This window comes from Hyalella azteca, unplaced genomic scaffold (assembly GCF_000764305.2).
Source record: "Hyalella azteca isolate HAZT.00-mixed unplaced genomic scaffold, Hazt_2.0.2 contig12310, whole genome shotgun sequence".
Taxonomy (NCBI): Eukaryota; Metazoa; Arthropoda; class Malacostraca; order Amphipoda; family Hyalellidae; genus Hyalella; species Hyalella azteca.
The window spans coordinates 16,733-36,027 of NW_025942270.1; the positions used below are offsets into that span (position 1 = coordinate 16,733).

General features: G+C 39.0%; 1 protein-coding gene across 1 annotated transcript; it reads left to right on the top strand.

The window, feature by feature from the left end:
• Positions 1-637: 637 nt before the first annotated feature.
• Positions 638-16,159, top strand: LOC108672480 (regulator of nonsense transcripts 2). Its single transcript, XM_047883226.1, is given in 21 exon segments — positions 638-1,843; positions 2,590-2,748; positions 3,241-3,471; positions 4,805-4,901; positions 5,217-5,230; positions 5,674-5,784; positions 6,459-6,621; positions 6,623-6,643; positions 6,760-6,938; positions 7,832-7,982; positions 8,381-8,537; positions 8,943-9,090; positions 9,526-9,707; positions 10,258-10,338; positions 11,101-11,257; positions 12,158-12,289; positions 13,142-13,300; positions 14,226-14,408; positions 14,824-15,006; positions 15,541-15,616; positions 15,879-16,159. Coding segments are annotated over 21 exon segments (3,669 nt in total). The 5' UTR covers positions 638-904; the 3' UTR covers positions 16,025-16,159.
• The last annotated feature ends 3,136 nt before the right edge of the window (positions 16,160-19,295 follow it).

The window sequence follows — 19,295 nt, forward strand, 5'->3', positions numbered from 1 at the left end:
ACAAAAATGTCCACTTAACGCATTGAATTACCTTCAATTGAAATAATTCCCATATTGGTGATAAAATAAAATACAAAATCTTAAAACCCTGTGAGTCGATGTGCTAGTCGATTAATATAGATAGCGTTCTTTCTTAATGCACTACTAAATAATCGCTGCTAATAAGGTTAAAAAATCTCAAATGTTCGTTCCTGTATAGAGTGACAATATGATCTACTGTTGAGTATTGCTAATTATCATTACTAATAATTAGTTATTTTTTACTATATAAGCTATGAAAAGTTCGTTTTGTTTAGCGTTGGTTAAACATTTTAATGGGATTTTCATTCTCAACTGACGGTTTGATCTAAGTAATCGGATTGCTTCATTAGCGTAAATGACATAGTGTAATTCATCTAATGTTATTATAATATTCGCCGTTGTTTGCTCTAGTTTCTACGTCAGAAACTAAATAATGAATCCTGTCAAGAGGAAGTGGTTTTTACTTCCATTTGATTCACAATCTAGCAAATATTACTTAAGTTAGTATCACTTGCAGTTATGGACTCCAAAGAACGACCAGGTGGCAAGAGCTACAGAAAACTCCGCGGAAAGAAGAAGCCTGAAGCCCAGGATGTGTGTAAGTAAAAAAGAGGACCGCGACTGCACTGACACACCAACTCGTGAGTGCAAGAAAGTGTCGGACTTGCCGATAAGAAAGCCCGAACAGTCCGAAGGCTCTGATTCTGGAGACCCGAAACCTACAAAACCAAAAAGCTATAAAATTTTATCACACAAAAAGCCTTCATCAGAGAAAGTATACGAGGCAGGTTCAAGTGCAGGCAATCAACCGAGTGATGTTCTTGAAATTCCTGACGCCGTTGTCTGTATTGAAGAAAACTTAGCACTGGAGGAAAGCGATGTGATGTGTGTAGAGAATATTTCTAAGACTTCAAGCGATGATGTTTCGATGAGCACTACAGCAGAGAAGATGAAGGATGTTGCTCAAGAAACATCCCCAGCCTTGAATGATGACGATGGTCTCAGTACAGATCGTGAAACGAATGTTGCTACTGAAAAGACGACCACTAATACCGATAAAGAAAATTATGATTTGGACGATAATTATCACGTACAAAACCTTCTTCTTAATGTTGATGAAGGTAAGGCCGCCGATGTTGCTGACGAAGATGTTACTGATCCTACGCCTGATAGAGATAAGACGATTTGTACAGACGATGCTACGAATTCCCTAATACATGTTACTGATCCCACATCTGATCTAGATTCAAATATTTATAATAATGAGACGACAAATAGCGTAAAAGAAGATGAAGAAGTTGCTGTTCCATCGTCAATTATAGATTCAAGTATTGATAAAGAGGATGGGACGGATACCATAAGAGATATTTCCTCACCTGATGATATAGATCCCAATATTGTTAATAATGAGACAACTATTACCACAAACAAAGATAAGGTTTCTGAGCACAAATCTGACCTAGATCTGATTGTTGTTAATGAGGCAACGAAGACAGCAAGCGAAGATTTTACCGATCCCTCCACAGTTCTAGATGAGAGTATTGCCAATGATGAGGAAACAAATACTATGAACGAAGAAGACGCTACGGTAAGAGAAGAAGATGAATCAATTATTACAACATACGAAGATATTAGCGTTCCCTCACCAGATGCAAATGCTGGCGGTGACTCTAATGCAGCTTATGGAGTAATTGATCAGTTAATTCTCGAGACTGTCAGGCCAATGGAGATCTCGTGTGTTGACGAAGTAACCGAAACTGTAAAAGATCGTCTGGAAGTGGAAGGAACTGATGCCAATGCAGCTGAACTGGAAGAAGATCGGGTAAGTGATTCAACATTGCGTTACCTCCATTGAATCACCGATGTTTCAATCAACAGTGAATGTGGAAGTTGATTTAATGTATGATTCAATGATACTCATTTCTTGATCGCAGCTACATTTCATTGAGCGTCGCTAACAAGTTAAAGGAAATAAGAACAATGCTCGTTCTTGTCATTGAGTTTTATTCGTTAATGTTAATTTTCACTTAACTTGTTTTGTGATGATTTACGCGCCCCTCACCCTACTATACTTGAAACTACGTCCCACTTTATATATTAATATAATCATCAATGAATAAGCAACTCTAAATCGGATGAATTGTTTCATGTAGACACAACGTAGATGAATGATTTGCCATTTTACCGCCATAACGTCATGAATTTCTTTTTTTTTTTTGTGCCATGAATTTCTTTACCAGATTTTATGTACGAATGGAATTGACAACGCGATTTTTTTTATCGGCTGCTTAAACAATGCACTTGTGTTTGCAGAGAGTTTTCAAATAATATCAAATGAAATAATAATTAGAATATCTTGAAGTGAAATAATAATCATAATATCTTGGAATGTAACAATAATAATGGCTTGAAATTGAAACTCAACCACAGCACCTGACAAAACATGTCACCATATTCTCCGCACTTGCTTATTTTTCATTTGACGCTAAACGTTTACTCTTTCCTTAGTTATTTGTCAATGAAGAGGCAAAAGCTGGTAACTTTGAAACAAATTTGCATTTTTGTCAGGCGTTTTTGCGGTGCTACATCGCGGAGGCGGCAACGCGTCTGCAGGAGAAGGCAGAACTTCGCGCCACAAACTCCGCTGCTGCTAAGGAGCGCTCTGAGCTACCAACCGGCAAGCTTGACTCCAGTCTCAAGAAAAACACCGCATTCATCAAGAAACTTGTGAGTGGAACATATTTCATTTTAGTGGAATTCATTAAAATTTTGTTGAGAAGCTCCATTTAACAACGCTATTAGAAAAGATTTATTTTGTTATAAGATGTAGATTATTTTCTGAAGCTCAATAAGAGGGCTGAATGAAGTGAAGGGTTGAATTCTACAAGATAAACTGTAAAAAGGGGGGGTAAGCATACTTATACTACATCTTATCGCCAGACGTCTACATCGAAGATACCGAGGGCATTTCGCTTGAGTGCGCGACCCATAAAATATTCTTTCCTCCGCACATTATTGGGAAATTTAAACGTTTTATTTACTATGGGTATAACTTAATTAATGACACGGACCGCGTTTCCGATTATTGACTCATCTAGTCAATTGCAAGCATTGGTTCTTCATTAATGCCATTTTCACTTGGTATGCAGCTTCACAGAGTCTTGGAGGCATGGAGCACACAAATATTCTTCATTAATGCCATTTTCACTTGGTTTACAGCGTAACTTCACCGAGTCTCAGTACCAGAGCCTGAGCAAGGAAGCTCTCTCACTGAACTTGTCCCGCTATATCGGCGAGGCGGCGAACGCGTTACTCGAGTGCCGACTTAAGATGACTGATGTGCACGCGTGTGTGCTGCTGTGTTCTGCGCTGCACCAGCGATACGCTGAATTCTCACCGGCTCTCTTATCTGGCTTCTCTAAAGTTCTGAAAGAAAAGCCTAATGAGAAGGTGAGATTATCACTGTACGTTTGCTTGACACCATGTTTACGAGAACAGCAAATTTAACGACACACTTCAAGTTTATTCGACAAAATTTTTACTGAAGGAGAACGCTTGTTGTCACACTTCAAATTTGTTTGACATGTTGTTTATTAGGGAAGCAAACTTGCTGCCTACCCATGACAGATTAATATATTATTTTGCAATTTAATTGAATAAATTTTGTACTTTTTTCTGAAATGACGTATAATAAACCAAGGATAAGAAGCTGCCTAGTTGACCACTTCTTCGATAGACCTTTTGCCGGTATAGTGAGAGAAAATTTTTCTTGTATGGATTGAGTAATTTTAAAGAGAACAGTACTTTTTTAATTGAGTCATTGTCATTGTAGCTTAGTGAGCATACGGTATCAATTTTGTTAGTGAAAGATGAATAAATTACTCCATATTTTTTTCATACTTTTCAACATAAGGGCAAAGTTTTCTCTCGCTACCCTCACATTCGATTATGCAATATTTAAGTATACCCTGAAGGTGAGTTCGGTACGTGAAGTGATACCGAGGATTAACGAGGCATAGCGTGAGGATTGATCCAGTATCATTTGTATAGTATATACGGCTTACAGTTTATGGGAATATAGATAGAATATATTTTAATAGGGCGAGTCAGACATATCCTCTAACCATTCTTCGTCCTGACTGAATCTACTGGTTTGGAGCAGAGCTAGTATATAGGTTTTACTTATCTGACATCACAAGAACGAAAGTTACTACCGCGATAAACAAGGAAATGGGCATACGCAAGGAAATGTTCATGAACATATCGCAATCACGGAGATAATTCAAATGAAGAAGTTAATCGAATGTGGTAGTTTTTGGAACCTGTCTAAGTTCAAATAGTAATGATTATTCTCCTCGACACATAACATTTACTGTTATATAAACTGCATCCTTTCAAGACATCAATTCCATGTATCCAAGATTGTGAATAATTTGCATATTTGATAGGGACGGGGCATGCCTCTTATTTATATTTTTGTTCTGTCTAAAATTGCATTATATTCATATGCCTTGTATTATAGCATTGTATTGTTAGTGCACCTTTTCTTTCTTACCTTCAATTTTTTAATTAATTAATTTCAATTTAAAATTTAAGTGTTATCCTTGCATTCTTAAAAACACTCTTGTCCAGGTTGCTTTCATGTTTCGCTTTTCATAAAAATTAGGGTGAGATTCGTGCATTATGAAAAACACGCACGGTAATGCAATCTTATAAACACAATCTCAAACACTTGAAATCTTAACAACGGTAAAAAATTCTATGTTATTTGTATGTTTTACAGGTGAGCAACCTGAGCAAGCTGCGCGTGGACCTCCGCTTCTTCGCTGAGCTCACCGCCGTCGCCGTGTTCTCGCAGAAGGAGGGCCTGCCGCTGCTAGGTCAGCTGGGACTCTGATACTTATTATACTAGAAACACGATTTATCGTTCTACAATGAGTATCTTATGTCATTTACATGATACTCTGATACTTATTATACTTGGAAACCTGATTTATCGTTCTATAATATGAAACAATATGAATTTTATGTTATTTACATGAAATTCTTAATATTTTACTAAAAGGGGCAAGGGAAGTGTTGCCTCTGCTAGGTCAGCCGGGACTCTGATAGTACTTATTATACAAGAAACCTGATTTATCGTTCTACAATAAGAATCTTATGTCACTCAAGTAATGACGTTAATATTTTACTAGAAGGTGCAATGGAAGTGCTGCCTCTGCTAGGTCTGCCGGGACTCGGATACTTATTATACTAAAAACCCCCATTTATCCTACTACAATAAGTATTATGTGTCAATTAACTAATAATGCTTATATTTTATTAAAAGGGGCAATGGAAGGGCTGCCACTGCTAGGTACGCCGGGACTCTGATACTTATTATACAAGATACCTGATTTATCGTTCTACAATAAGTGTCTTATGTCACTTAAGTTATGATGTTAATATTTTAATAAAAGAGGCAAGGGAAGTGTTGCCTCTGCTTGATCAGCCGTGGCTGAGAAACTTATTATACTTGATGCACAGTTTATGCTGCTATAAGCATCTCACTCTTTTAACTGATGATGTCGATATTGATACATAATTTTGTTTGCTAATTTCTCATGGTCATTGTTGTGGGTGCAATTCTTATAGCACTTGTTGACCTCGCAGGAGGAGGTCCCGCGCAGCAACTTCCTCTCTACCGACCGACAGAAGAACGTGCGGCAGCTCATGCGTGACTACTACATGTCGCTCTCCCAGCACGTCGTACTCCAGTATAAGGTGAGCCTAGTCTTGTGCTGGTCCCTGTGTCTATTTTCTTCAGCTAACCAACTCTCGAATTCACCCTTTCACCCATGCTTTTCCCCGACTCCTTCCTTCACTATTTTTTGTAATCCTTTTCCCCTTCTTAGACCAGCTCTTCACTCCTCTCTGGCACCAACCCTTTATCACACCCGTTTACCTACCCTTTTTTCCTCCCTTTTCCGTCCTTTCACCCATTTTTACCAACACTTTTCTACAGCTCCCAACCCTTCCCCTAATCCTTACCCTCGCAGGAAACGTACTTACACTGGGGCAAACTTCAAACATTTTTGACTGCGTATAGTTTGTCTACGGACATTTTTTGTTTAAAATTTCGATTAAATTTAAGGCATTTATTTTTGTTTGCTCACCTAATGTGACAATGATATAATATCTTCCTCCCCGTGTAAATTATAGTATTTGTCATTCATTTATATGTCCCTAGTTCACCGAAAACCTATTTATGTCACTAGGTCACAAAATCATATACATATCCCTAGTTTATTATAGCACGATTGTGGCGAATATTTTGTAATGAAGTTTATTATTATCAAGTTAGTTTATTATTTTGCGAATATTTTGTCATGAAGTTTATTATTAAGTTAGTTTATTATTGTGGCGAATATTTTGTAATGAAGTTTATGTGGCGACAGTTGATCCAGCGCGAGGAGCGCCACAACAGACGGCTGCTGGAGACGCGTGGCGAGGTGGAGGAGGCGCGTATGGCGGCGGTGGCCACGGAGGTGGCGGTGCTGGAGAAGCTGCAGCAGCATGCCGCCGCAATGGCCGACTATCTTCAGGAGCAGCTCCCACAACTTACCACAACTTCCTAAAGATGGTCAGCTTATGATTACAATTTAAATGTACTATTATTATTATTATAATAGATATTATACTAAGAGTCTAAGACTTGCAGGTTAATGGTTGACCTTGACGATTAAGATTATTCTGCAGGTCGGGATGAGGAAGAAGGCGGGCTTGTGCTGGACGAGGGCGGCACAATAGGCAGCGCGGCAGCTGTAAACGTCGGCCACGTCTGGGAGGATGAAGATGACAAGGCCTTCTACACCAGCCTGCCTGAGCTTAAGGCCCTCCTGCCATCCATTCTCTATGCAGAGTCGGAGAAAACACAGGTAATTTCGTGTTATTATAGTATTATTGTTATTGTATTATTTTTATTATTGTTTTATTAGTCGAATTGTTGAATGTTTTATTCGACTGCCGGCGGTGAGAACGACGGAATTGCTGACGCGATTTTCAAGCGTGAGTCCTGAAACTGCTACGTCTGAAACATTTACTGAGAACGATAGTGATATTGGCCTTATGCCGTGCACTCGATATAAGGTGTCTTAGGGTTTTAATTAAGCTTTCAATTTATCCTATTGTCTGAAAAAGTACACCATTTATTATTAAACTTTATAGTTGAATGTTTCAATAATTTTCTATATTGTGGCGACCGTATGTTGACCGCGTTCCCCAAAGCGAACGGACACTCCAAATGACCTCCAATGTAACCTGAAGTTAAATTTATCGGGATTGTTAAACCCAGCCGTTGTAACTGATGAGTAGTTTCTCTGCGACTTCGCGAAGTATTTTCGTATTTGCGTGAATTTTATTGCAGATTATTTTCGCGACTTAGTTGAAAACATTTTTTTTAATCAGTTGTAAGAAAGACTTTTGTTAAATAAATCTTATCGCTCAACTGAAAGTAATATTTTGGCTAAATAAATCTGTTCACTCAATTTTTGCAACCACATAAACCGAGGAAATCTTGTCATCAAATTGTAACTGTCTTTTCACTCAACAGTAGCAAAGACCGTCGTTGAATAGATCTTGTCACTCAGCCATAACAAAGACTTTTGTTGAATGAATCTTTTCACTCAACTTAACAAAGACTTTTGTTGAATAAATCTTTTCCCTCAATTTAACAAAAACTTTTGTTGAATAATTCTTTTCACTTAACTTCACAAAAACTTTGTTGAAAAAATCATTTCCCTCTATTTTAACAAAGAATTTTGTCGATCAGCCGCCAAGCGATGAGAGCCATAAAGACGCTGAGAAGCTTGGCGACGAGGATGAACTCTTGGATACTGAAGAAGAAGAAGTGGTTGATGCCAGCGAAGCTGCTGAGAAAGAAGAAGAAGAGGAGAAAAATGAAAATGAAAACGACGAGAAAGGTGCACCTCACGCATAATTATCATATTGTGTTATTTGTCTGAACACTAAACCAATTTCCGCTTTTCTACCCAAGTCTAGGATTTTGCCCTTTTTAGCGCATTTTCTCATTTATGAAAAAAGTGCACTATTGTGCTCGCCATGTCCGTCTGCCCGTCCATCTGTCCGTCCGTGACTTCACGTTTTCGTTGACGAGAAAATGCGCTCTCTGTCACTCACTGCAGTGAGTACTGAGTTATATTTTTTTTTTCAGCACTAATGTCTTTCAAGATTAAAACTAAATTCTTTATATGTTTATTAGCATCTGCATCGCAATATTTAGTTATAGATGCCATCTGATTATTGAGAAGAGATTGATGCAGATATTTTTTTCCAGAATCTATAAATGCATTATTCCCAGGTGGGACAATTTCGAACAAGGCGGCCTCCCAGAGATTGCTCTTCCAAGACTTCCTGAACACCTTGCCCAAGTGTATCAACAGAGAGCTTATTGATAACCTCGCTTTAGAATTTTGCCTTCAGTTCAACACGAAACCTCTAAGGAGAAAACTGGCCAGGTAACTGCCAGCACCGGGATCTAATTTGTTGGTCTTGTTTTCACTAGAGCTAAGCTTTTTGAGCTTTTGACTTTTTCTAAGGAGAGCTGAATAATATTCAGAAATTAAACGGACGGAATTGATCTTGTAAGAGTTAAGTTTTATTACTGAAACTTTATCCTCTACGTATTTTTATACTCAATGTCGAGGTACCAAATGAAAAGGTTGCTTATTCCAAATAATTTCCAATGGATTAGATTATTTCCTCCACTTTATTTTTACTCACTTACTGCATAATGCTGATTGATTATATTATTTAAGTGTACATTTCTTGTAGCCAGCTTATATCTTTATGTTTCTCTTACAAAATGCATAGAGTTACGAATAGTTACGAACATTTCCATGTGTTCCCCTGGTTCGTGGCAGGGCTTTGTTTCTGGTACCGCGTCACCGTCAGGATTTGCTGCCGTTCTACGGCCGTCTTGTGGCCGCCCTTAAGCCGCTCATGCCGGACCTGGCCCACGATCTCATAGAGAGACTCAAGATGGACTTCAGATACCAGCTCAGGAAAAAGGTAATTTCCATGCAGTTAACAAGTAATTAAAAAACGAGGAATGTAACATTCACCATATCATAATAAAAGTAAACGTTTCGAAGTCATGCAATTGCAATGCTGACATCGTAAACAGGTACCAGCTCGGGAAGAAGGTAATTTCCATTCAATTACAGTATTGACAGTACAGCTGGTAATTCGCTCATAAAATGGAGGCTTTTAGTTGTGAAATTTGTAACAAAAATGAAGTTCGTTTGTGTTTTTTTAACAAGGGTGGATTAATTCAAAAGGAGCAGGCTTTCCTGCTTAATTTCATTGGATATTATTTGGATTCTCATTTTCTGGTTCATGTCATCAGAAGCCTATTAAAGAAATATTCTTCTTGCCAATAACGATTGAATTATCTCAGTGTCTTTGGCCACCATTTTCACTTTGTTTTCGCCTTTGTCACAACAGGACCAAATCAACTTGGATAGCAAGCTGAAGGTGTGTCGCTTTATTGGCGAGCTGCTGAAGTTCGGCATCCTCCCGGCGTCTGATGGCCTGCAGTGTCTGCGTGTGCTGCTGGCAGACTTCAAGTATCATCATGTCGACATGGTCTGTGCGCTACTGGAAACCGCCGGTCGCTACCTCTTTAGGTAAGCGATAACCTTTGTCACATCATTTATGGCCTTTTTTTAAAATGAGTTATACCTTATTTTTGTTTAATTATGGCCTTTCTACGGTGAGTGGTCTACTTGTGGTCTTTTTCGGGTGAGTTATAACGTTCTTTAGGTGAATTGTGGCCTTTTTTGGCGAGTTACGGCCTCAAGTCCATGTTCCTCAAACGAGGTTGAGTTACACCTGAAGAGTTACACCCGGTATTTTCATAGATAATAAATGTAGAAAGTTTAGGAATACCTGTCTTGTAGTAAATAACCTTTTGTTACCCATAGAAGAGCGTACATAGTTCTTGTTTTTTTTTCATTAATTTGTCATTCATTAAAACGAGTATTGTTTTTAAATTTATCACCTAATTTAATTCGGGAATTGAGGTATTATAGACGAGAATAATTTAGTCGCGGAAAAATTATGGCATGAAACTTATTTTTTTCGTAAATTTACGGCAATAATATGGATTATAAAAGGAGAAATGAAATGATATGATTTTTGGTAAAATGACTGTTGTTTAACTCGCCTCTTCTCCAGAACTCCTGCCACGCACCACCGCACCAAAGTTCTGCTCGAACAGATGATGCGGAAAAAGACTGCACTCTCATTTGAGCCTCGGTAACATTATTATACATCCTTGCTTTTACCCATTATTATCTGTAGCTTGATTTAAAAACTGTGGCAAAATTTTTTATAAGAAATTTCATTTGTTCATTGTTCTGTGACTTCATTGGTCGTTTGGGGAAAGACATTTGTCTTTCTGTCTTCTATCGACAAAAAAAAAACATCTACGGTCAGTTTTTATAGGTATATCTACAAATTTCTTGAATTGAAGTTTTTTGCAAAAATTCAATCCTGATCTTAATTTTAACGACTGTTCCTCACCTCCTTACCCCGAGCTCGCGGTATCCGTCTCAGTTGTGGGATTAAGTCGTTTTTTTAGCTGGTTATTTGCGGGATGATTTGTTGTGTTAAGATGCCTTGAGCTTCTCTTCTTCGTTGTCGTGCTGTCCGCCACTATCTCGTACAAGCGACATGCTGCACAGATATTTCCTTTCCTGTTGCCATTAACTTTTTAGTTTTCCGTCTCTCTAAAATGCTAAGCAAAGCTTCTTTCTTGCTTCCTTCAACGCTCTAGCCATTTTTATTAAACTTTATAGCCTAGCTTCCTAAACATTTTTCCATAGTGGTAGTATCATAATGAAGTGGGCTTTCTTTCCACTTAATATTTTTAGTTGTATTTTGCTTAACTTTATCTAAACTTTGTTTGAAATCTTCATCAATGATTGCTTCATTACACTTTTTGGAGTGAAGAATTTCATACTCAAATTGAAATGAAGTTTTTGAAATAAGTTTCAGTGTAGCGCTTTGTGTTGACAGATACGATACGATGATCACCAACGCGTATTACTACGTGAACCCGCCGGAGCGCAGTCAACTGGCGGCGGTGGCGCCCCTGCCGCCCATGCAGCAGTACATTAAGCACCTCATCATCGAGCGTCTCAACAAGTCCTCGGTTGAGAAAGTTCTTCGACTGGTGAGAGAGTCCTATCCTTAGGTGATATACCTTACACTTCTCTATTTCGAGACTGTGCTTTTTGTCCGACGAAACACCGCAAAATTACTGAAATGGTAAAAATTCCTGTTATAAATCATCTGAATTATGATTTTTCTTATGGTAAAAATAATACGCTCTCAGACTTTTAGCCCTTGCCGAACAACAGAGGTACAACTGCACGCATACCCGGTAACGTTGAAAAATTATGCAGTTTTATGAGGGTTAACCCTCTTGCGTCTAGCTGTACATATCGGGCGCCATTTTGTTGACATTTGAAGCTTATTCATGCGATTGGACAAATATATTGGCTTTAATTTCAGGCTGCATGCTATGCCAGTTGGAGGTTTGAGTTTGTCAGTTTTTTTCAATGACTAAAATTCAGCAATGCGGTAAGAATGCGATATATATTATTTTGCATTTGCAAGGTAGCTGGTCGCTAAAGGGCTAATAAAAACTGCGTAAAATTACTGATAGGGGAAAATTTCTTATTATACATCTTCTAAATTATTATCGTACCTCGTAAAAAAGCTCTTTTTTCAAATTATGTATTTGGTTATGTGTGTGCAGTGGGTAATTTTAACATTTCTTTTCAGTTAAAGAAGCTGGGCAGTAAGGACTGTCTGACTACTGCTATTTCTTCAGAAAAAACGATGAGCTCTCTCTTTAATTATGTATTTTTGGTCAAGTCTATGTGGTAATTTTTATCTTTTTAGCGCATTTTCTCATTTATGGTAAAAATGCGCTAATGTGCTCGTCATGTCCGTCCGTCTGTCCGTCTGTCCGTCTTTCTGTCTGTCCGTCCCCGTGACCACGTTTTCGTCGATGAGAAAATGCTCTCTCTGTCACTTACTGCAGTGAGTACTGAGTTATATTTTTCAGTTAAGGAAGCTGGACTGGAAGGACCGCGAGACAGCGGACTATTGCCTGCGCCGCCTCTCTTCTCCCTGGGAAGTCAAGTTCCTGAACATACGCTGCCTCGCTAACCTCGTCAGCGGCCTCGTCCTATATCACGTCCGTCACATCAATATAATACTATGAATATGAATTAAAGCAATGTAATATAAATAAGTAGCTTATAATTCATTTTATTAGTAAGTCATATTGATCATTTCATATGAATAAGTTTATATAATAAGCTTACCTGCTGTTGTATCGTCTGTATCAACTAAGACTGTGACTCTCAAATTGATTGCAATTAATGAATTTGTTCGGTGTGATGAGGCGAGGGGCAACAAAAAAAGTTATGGCTATTGTGCTTCAATTTGGCCATGCATTGAAAAGCGAAAAAAAATTGTAGGTGCTATGTTCAAAAAAAAAAAATAGAATAAATTTGGAATAAATGAATAAATTTGGCAGAATAAGTTTGGTAGGAAGACTGAACAGTTTGAGAGCCACTGAAATGAGTCTACTCCTGTGTATGTAGATGCTGCTGAGCATGAGCTGGTCAGGTTTCAATCTCCCATCGAGGTTCACTAAAGATGATTTTATTTAATTTTGTAGGTGCTAGCATTTCGGTATACTTGTGAATAGTTTGTTCTTCATGCACTCTATGTGAAGGTTTTGGGTTACAATTTCTCACCCAAGAATATAATTCTAGATATCAAATGAAGGCTATTTCCTTCACTTTCACTCATAGCACGTGAAGATTTTTCTTTGTAATCATTGTGGAACGAATCTACTACATCTTTTGCTTTAGAAATCTGCTACAGTATATGTACAAAATAATTCAACCAGTTCGAGAGCCTGATTAGCTCACTAGGTTCCGATAAGCTTTGAACCTGAATCATCCAACCAGTAATATTAGATGACAATTGTTGTGAAAGACATTGACGTGCTATTTTATCCTTTTATTCTAATTGAAAGGACTGGATAGCTCCTGCGGTCGTAGACAACGTGATGGAGGACATCAGAATTGGTCTTGAAAGCAACAGGCCTAGTCTCAACCAGCACAGAATTGCTTCAGCCAAATACCTCGCTGAACTTTACAACTATAAGGTCATCGAAAGTGCCATCATCTTCAAGGTGAGTTGAAGTTTTTGCTGCAATAATGGTGTTATATTATGTTCAAATCCCAGCAGATAGTAGTTCAATGAGTTGTGCCCATTAAAATGTTGAAAAGCCTTACGAAAGTTCTCAATAAATCAATCTCCCACCATCGTTTGAATTGTTTTGTACCAAGAAAGGAGACCAATGTCAGTTGCTACCTTCCCGCTTACAGACAAAGTAATAGAAAGTCGGTTTGTTTTCAATAAATCTCAAACCTACTGGGGCAATTGGAAGATACTCAGGATAATTGGATAGTTTGATGTTTATTTCTTGTTGAAGGAAAGACCGCTCACGCGTAATATGATGAGTCTTGTAACGAGACTTTTTACTAAGCATTCATTTTACTTCATTAAAATAATGAAGTTGTCTTAACCGTTAATCTAACGATAGTACCCTAGCTTTCGTTACGAGGTCCTCAGTTATCAATAGCACTCAGTATTTTCCGTCGACATAAAGTTCAACTAATAGACGATGCCACCTTTTGGCACCTACCTTCAGTGGTCGGTTCAGCTACGCCTCACGATCATCTAGGCTTCCAGTCTACGTTATTCATATAAACAATAAGTTAACTTGTGTTTTAGACAACGCAAGTCATTAATAGTTCCATCTTTTGGCAGGTCCTTTATTGCCTGATCAGTTTCGGCGCGAGTGTGGCAACGTTATTTATATAACAACACTTTAGCGTGCATTTTTGGACAACGCCAGTCATTAATAGTTCCATCTATTTGGACAACGCCAGTCATTAATAGTTCCATCTATTTGGACAACGCCAGTCATTAATAGTTCCATCTATTTGGACAACGCCAGTCAGTAATAGTTCCATCTTTTTGGACAAGGCCAGTCATTAATAATTCCATCTATTTGGACAACGCCAGTCATTAATAGTTCCATCTTTTGGCAGGTCCTCTACTGCCTGATCAGTTTCGGCGCGGGTGTTAGCAGCGAGGAGCTGCAGCAGGAGCTTGATCCTCCAGAGCAGCTACTGCGCCTGCGCCTCGTGGTTACCATCCTGGACACGTGCGGGGCCTTCTTCAGCTCAGGACACAGCAAGAGAAAACTCGACTGCTTTATTACCTATTTCCAGGCAAGGCGGCAAGTTTGAAAATATTTTTTCTGCCTTTATTTCTATTGATTGGGAAGCCAAAAAAATTGCTTCGTTCTCCATTGCTAGTAAACAGGAAACTCGTTGTATGGAAAGTCATCATATTTGTTCTAATCATTAGTCTGCTTTGTTACAATCCGTTCTTCGGTTGTTACATGACATCAACCTTTTTCTGTTCCATACTACCATGCAAGCTTACACAACTTCATCGATATATTATTGTTGCATGCTGAGTCCTGTGTGCCATACTCCCTTGTCCCATTTTTGCGTACCAGATAATCTTAAAAGTATCCGAGTTACACATCTCTTTTGTCACTTTTATTGCGAAATAACGTCAAGTATTGCATAACTCGCTTTTATTTCTGCGGTTCAAATAATGAATACATTTTGTGTGCAGTATTATTACCACTACAAGAGGTTGCTGTGGTATGCCAGCGACAGCTTCCCGGCGGAGTACGACCAGGTTGTGCGCGAGTGTCTATCCGCCCTGCGTCCATCTCTCGTACTTTTCGACAGCTTCGAGCAAGCGGCCGAGGCGCTCACTGTTCTTAACCAGCAGCTTGTGAGCAAAGCTCTCATGGTGAGCGGTGACGTGAGCAATGAGCTCTTGGTGAGCAGTGGCGTGAGCAATGAGCTCTTGGTGAGCAGGGACGTGAACAATGCCCTCGTAGAGAGGCTGAAACAGGGGGTTTTAGCGGTCCTATGTAAAGCATTGACGTGGTAAGAAGGGGGTTACAACGTTCAAAGCGTGGCTTTCATATGGGAAATTCAGAGCCGTCATGATGTAACCACACCATGTGATTAAACTCCACAGAGTGACGTACTTTCAATGCTGACAAAAAATCTAAATCATGTTTACTGGTAAGGCGAGGAATTCACAACTTTTTCTCTAAAATTATTTGTGAGTGCGTTTAACTTCTTGTTTGATATTATTTTGTTGATGCGTTACTGTGAAATTCTGGTTCTATTTTTCAGCATATTTATAAATTTTGGTACTTTATATATTATTGAGATTAAGCGATAAGTTACGAACGTTTTTTAGCTTGCTAGTTCAATTTTTACTAATTCAAATGTTTTCGATTTATTGCTTACGCCATTTGTTTTTCACTCACAGCAAGCGCCTGAGCTTCGTGAGTTCTTCCCTGACCAAGGAGACAGCTCAGGACTCCCCACCATCGCTGAGCATGCAGGTGATAATCTTCAACATTGTAAAAGATATATTTTTTTTACAATTTATATTCATTATCATTTCGTCTTGAGTTTTTCCGCTGGTGCGGAGTGATCCTGTGTCTTTTTTTCGTAAATTCTAAGCTTAGTGTCACTATTTTGTGCCTGTTGTTTGGAGTTAAGGTTCCCTCCTCAAGGATACGATTAGTATTCTATCAATCCCATCGTTTCACAACCTGAATAAAAAAAATAGGATTAGTTAACTTCTACGTACGTCCAACACAGATGATGTGGACGACGATGATGACGAAGATGATCGGGATCGTGGCTACGAAGACGAAGAACGCGACGACGGCGCGGGTGCCACGCTCAGTGACGGCGACGAGGAAGACGAGTCTCAACGAACACAGGTAGGAATTTTCCAGCCCTAAACTACAAGAGCAGTCCTATCAAAAATAGTTAAATAGTTTAAAATTTTGCCCGCTATTCACTAACGGCATTCCGAGTTGAGCCCCTCAAATAGAGACCAAAAATCGGCTGCTACTTGTACTTAGGCCGCTACTTGTACTTGTGTATATAGATGCTGCCACTTGTACTTGGCTGCCACGTGAGAACATATTTCATTTTAGTGGTGGAACATATTTCATTTTAGTGGTGGAAAATGTTTCATTTTAGTGGTGGAACATATTTCATTTCAGTGGTGGAACATATTTCATTTTAGTGTTGGAACATATTTCATTTTAGTGGTGGAAAATGTTTCATTTTAGTGGTGGAACTTATTTCATTTTAGTGGAATTCATTATAATTTTGTGCAGGAGCTCCATTTAACAACGCTATTACAGCAGTTTTATACCGCCGGATATTACTAATTATTGTTTCAAATGATTTGGTCTGGTTTCGTTAACCCTTGACTTCTTAACATTCTGTCTAAGCTTTCAAACCTTTAATGAACTCCGCACTGTATTTACTGGCGATTCGGCCAGCTCGCCGCTATCTCATAATGCCTATTTATTTACATGAGATTCTTAATATGCTTGCAGTTCACTTTCCGGCGCCCAAAAATTTATTTTGTTAAAAGATGTAGATTATTTTCTGACGCTCAATAAGAGGGGTGAAGTAAAGTTAAGGGATGAATTCCACAAGTCCCTGTTCGGGCGCCACTGTAAGAAGTTGCTTTTTTATGCACCTCTTATATGAATGGTAAATTAGTATGACCTGAGGGATGGTTCGGTTGTAGCGGCATCCGAGGATATAGAGGAACAGCGTAAACGATTATAGAATATACTTTTGGATTACGGTATAGTTCGGCTTACAGTTTAGGATAATCTAAGTTCATAAGTTGGAGTTTTAACAGTGCTGTCTTCGGCGTCCAGTTGAAATGAATAAGTCTATAGTGTATCCACTCCTGTCACAGGATACACATTGCTCCTGTCCTGTTTGACATGGACAGGAGCAATGGGGTATATACCGACAGCGGTCTATATCGTGGATACCGAGTACATTTCACTTGAGTGCGCGACCCATAAAATATTCTGTACTCCGCACACTTCCGTGAAATCCAATCGTTTTATTTACTGTGGGTATAACTCAATTAATGACATGGACCGCGTTTCCGATTGTTGACTCGTCTAGTCGATTGCTCACATTGATTCTTCATTAACGCCATTTTTGCTTGGTTTACAGCTTCACAGAGTCTCGTAGACATGGAGCGCCCAAATGTTCTTCATTAATGCCATTTTTGCTTGGTTTACACTTTACAGCTGTTTTACAGAATCTCGTAAGCATGGAGCGCACAAATGTTCTTCATTAATGCCTTTTTCACTTGGTTTATAGCTTCACAGAGTCTCGTAGACATGGAGCGCACATTGGTTCTTCATTAATGCCATTTTCACTTGGTTTACAGCGTAACTTCACCGAGTCTCAGTACCAAAGCCTGAGCAAGGAAGCTCTCTCACTGAACTTGTCCCGCTACATCGGCGAGGCGGCGAACGCGTTGCTCGAGTGCCGACTTAAGATGACGGACGTACACGCGTGTGTGCTGCTGTGTTCTGCGCTGCACCAGCGATACGCTGAATTCTCACCAGCTCTCTTATCTGGCTTCTCTAAAGTTCTAAAAGAAAAGCCTAATGAGAAGGTGAGATTATCATAGTATGTTTGCTCGACACCATGTTTACGAGAGCAGCAAATTTAACGCCACACTTCAAGTTTGTTCGACGTTATGTTTAATGAAGAAGAAAACTTGCTGCCACACTTCAAATTTGTTAGACATTATGTTTACTAGAGAAACAAACTTGCTGCCTACCCATGAGAGATTAATATATTTTACAATATAATTGAATAAATTTTGTACTTTTTTCTGAAATGACGTATAATAAACCAAGGATAAAAAGCTGCCAAGTTGACCACTTCTTTTATTGAGACCTTTTGTCGGTATAGTGATAGGAAATTTTTCTGATATGGATTGAGCGGCTTTAAAGAGATTAGCACTTTCTTAATTGAGTCATTGTCTTTGTAGTCTAGTGAGCATATCAATTTTGTTAGTGAGAGGTGAATAAATTACTCCATATTTTTCCATAGTTTTCAACATGTGTAAGGGCAAAGTTTTCTCTCGCTACCCTCACATTCGATTCTATTCAAGTTTAGCTTGAAGGTGAGTTCGGTACGTGAAGTGATACCGAGGATTAACGAGGCATAGCGTGAGGATTGATCCAGTATCATTTGTATAGTATATACGGCTTACAGTTTATGGGAATATAGATAGAATATAGGTGTATTGGAATGGGGAGAGTCNTTAATAGATGTGTATAAGAGACAGTCATACTCCAGTACAAGGTGAGCCTAGAATTGTGCTGGTCCCTGTGTTCCTTTTCCTCAGCCAACCAACTCTTGAAATCACCCTTTCACCCACCCTTTTCCCCGACTCCTTTCTTCACTATTTTTTGTAGTCCTTTTCCCTTAGACCAGCTCTTCACTTCTCTCTGGCACCAACCCTTTATCACACACGTTTACCCTCCCTTTTTTCTGTCCTTTCACCCATCTACCCCACCCACCTTTTCTACAGCCCCAACCCTTTCCCTAATCACTACCCTCGCAGGAAACGTATTTACACTGGGGCAAACTTCTAACATTTTTCACTGCGTATATTGTGCCTGCGGACATTTTTGGTTTAAAATTTCGATCAAATTTAAAGTATTTATTTTCGTTTGCTCACCTCATGTGAAAATGATATAATACCTTCCTCCCCGTATAAATTATAGTACCGTATTTGTCATATATTTATATGTCCCTAGTTCACCGAAAACCGATTTATGTCACTAGGTCACAAAATCATTTACATATCCCTAGTTTATTATAGCACGATTTTGGCGAATATTTTGTAATAAAGTTTATTATTATTAAGTTAGTTTATTATTGTGGCGAATATTTTGTAATGAAGTGTATGTGGCGACAGTTGATCCAGCGCGAGGAGCGCCACAACAGACGGCTGCTGGAGACTCGTGGCGAGGTGGAGGAGGCGCGTCTGGCGGCGGTGGCCACGGAGGTGGCGGTGCTGGAGAAGCTGCAGCAGCATGCCGCCGCCATGGCCGACTATCTGCAGGAGCAGCTTCCACAACTTCCTAAAGATGGTCAGCTTATGATTACAATTTAAATGTACTATTATTATTATTATAATAGATATTATACTAAGAGTCTAAGACTTGC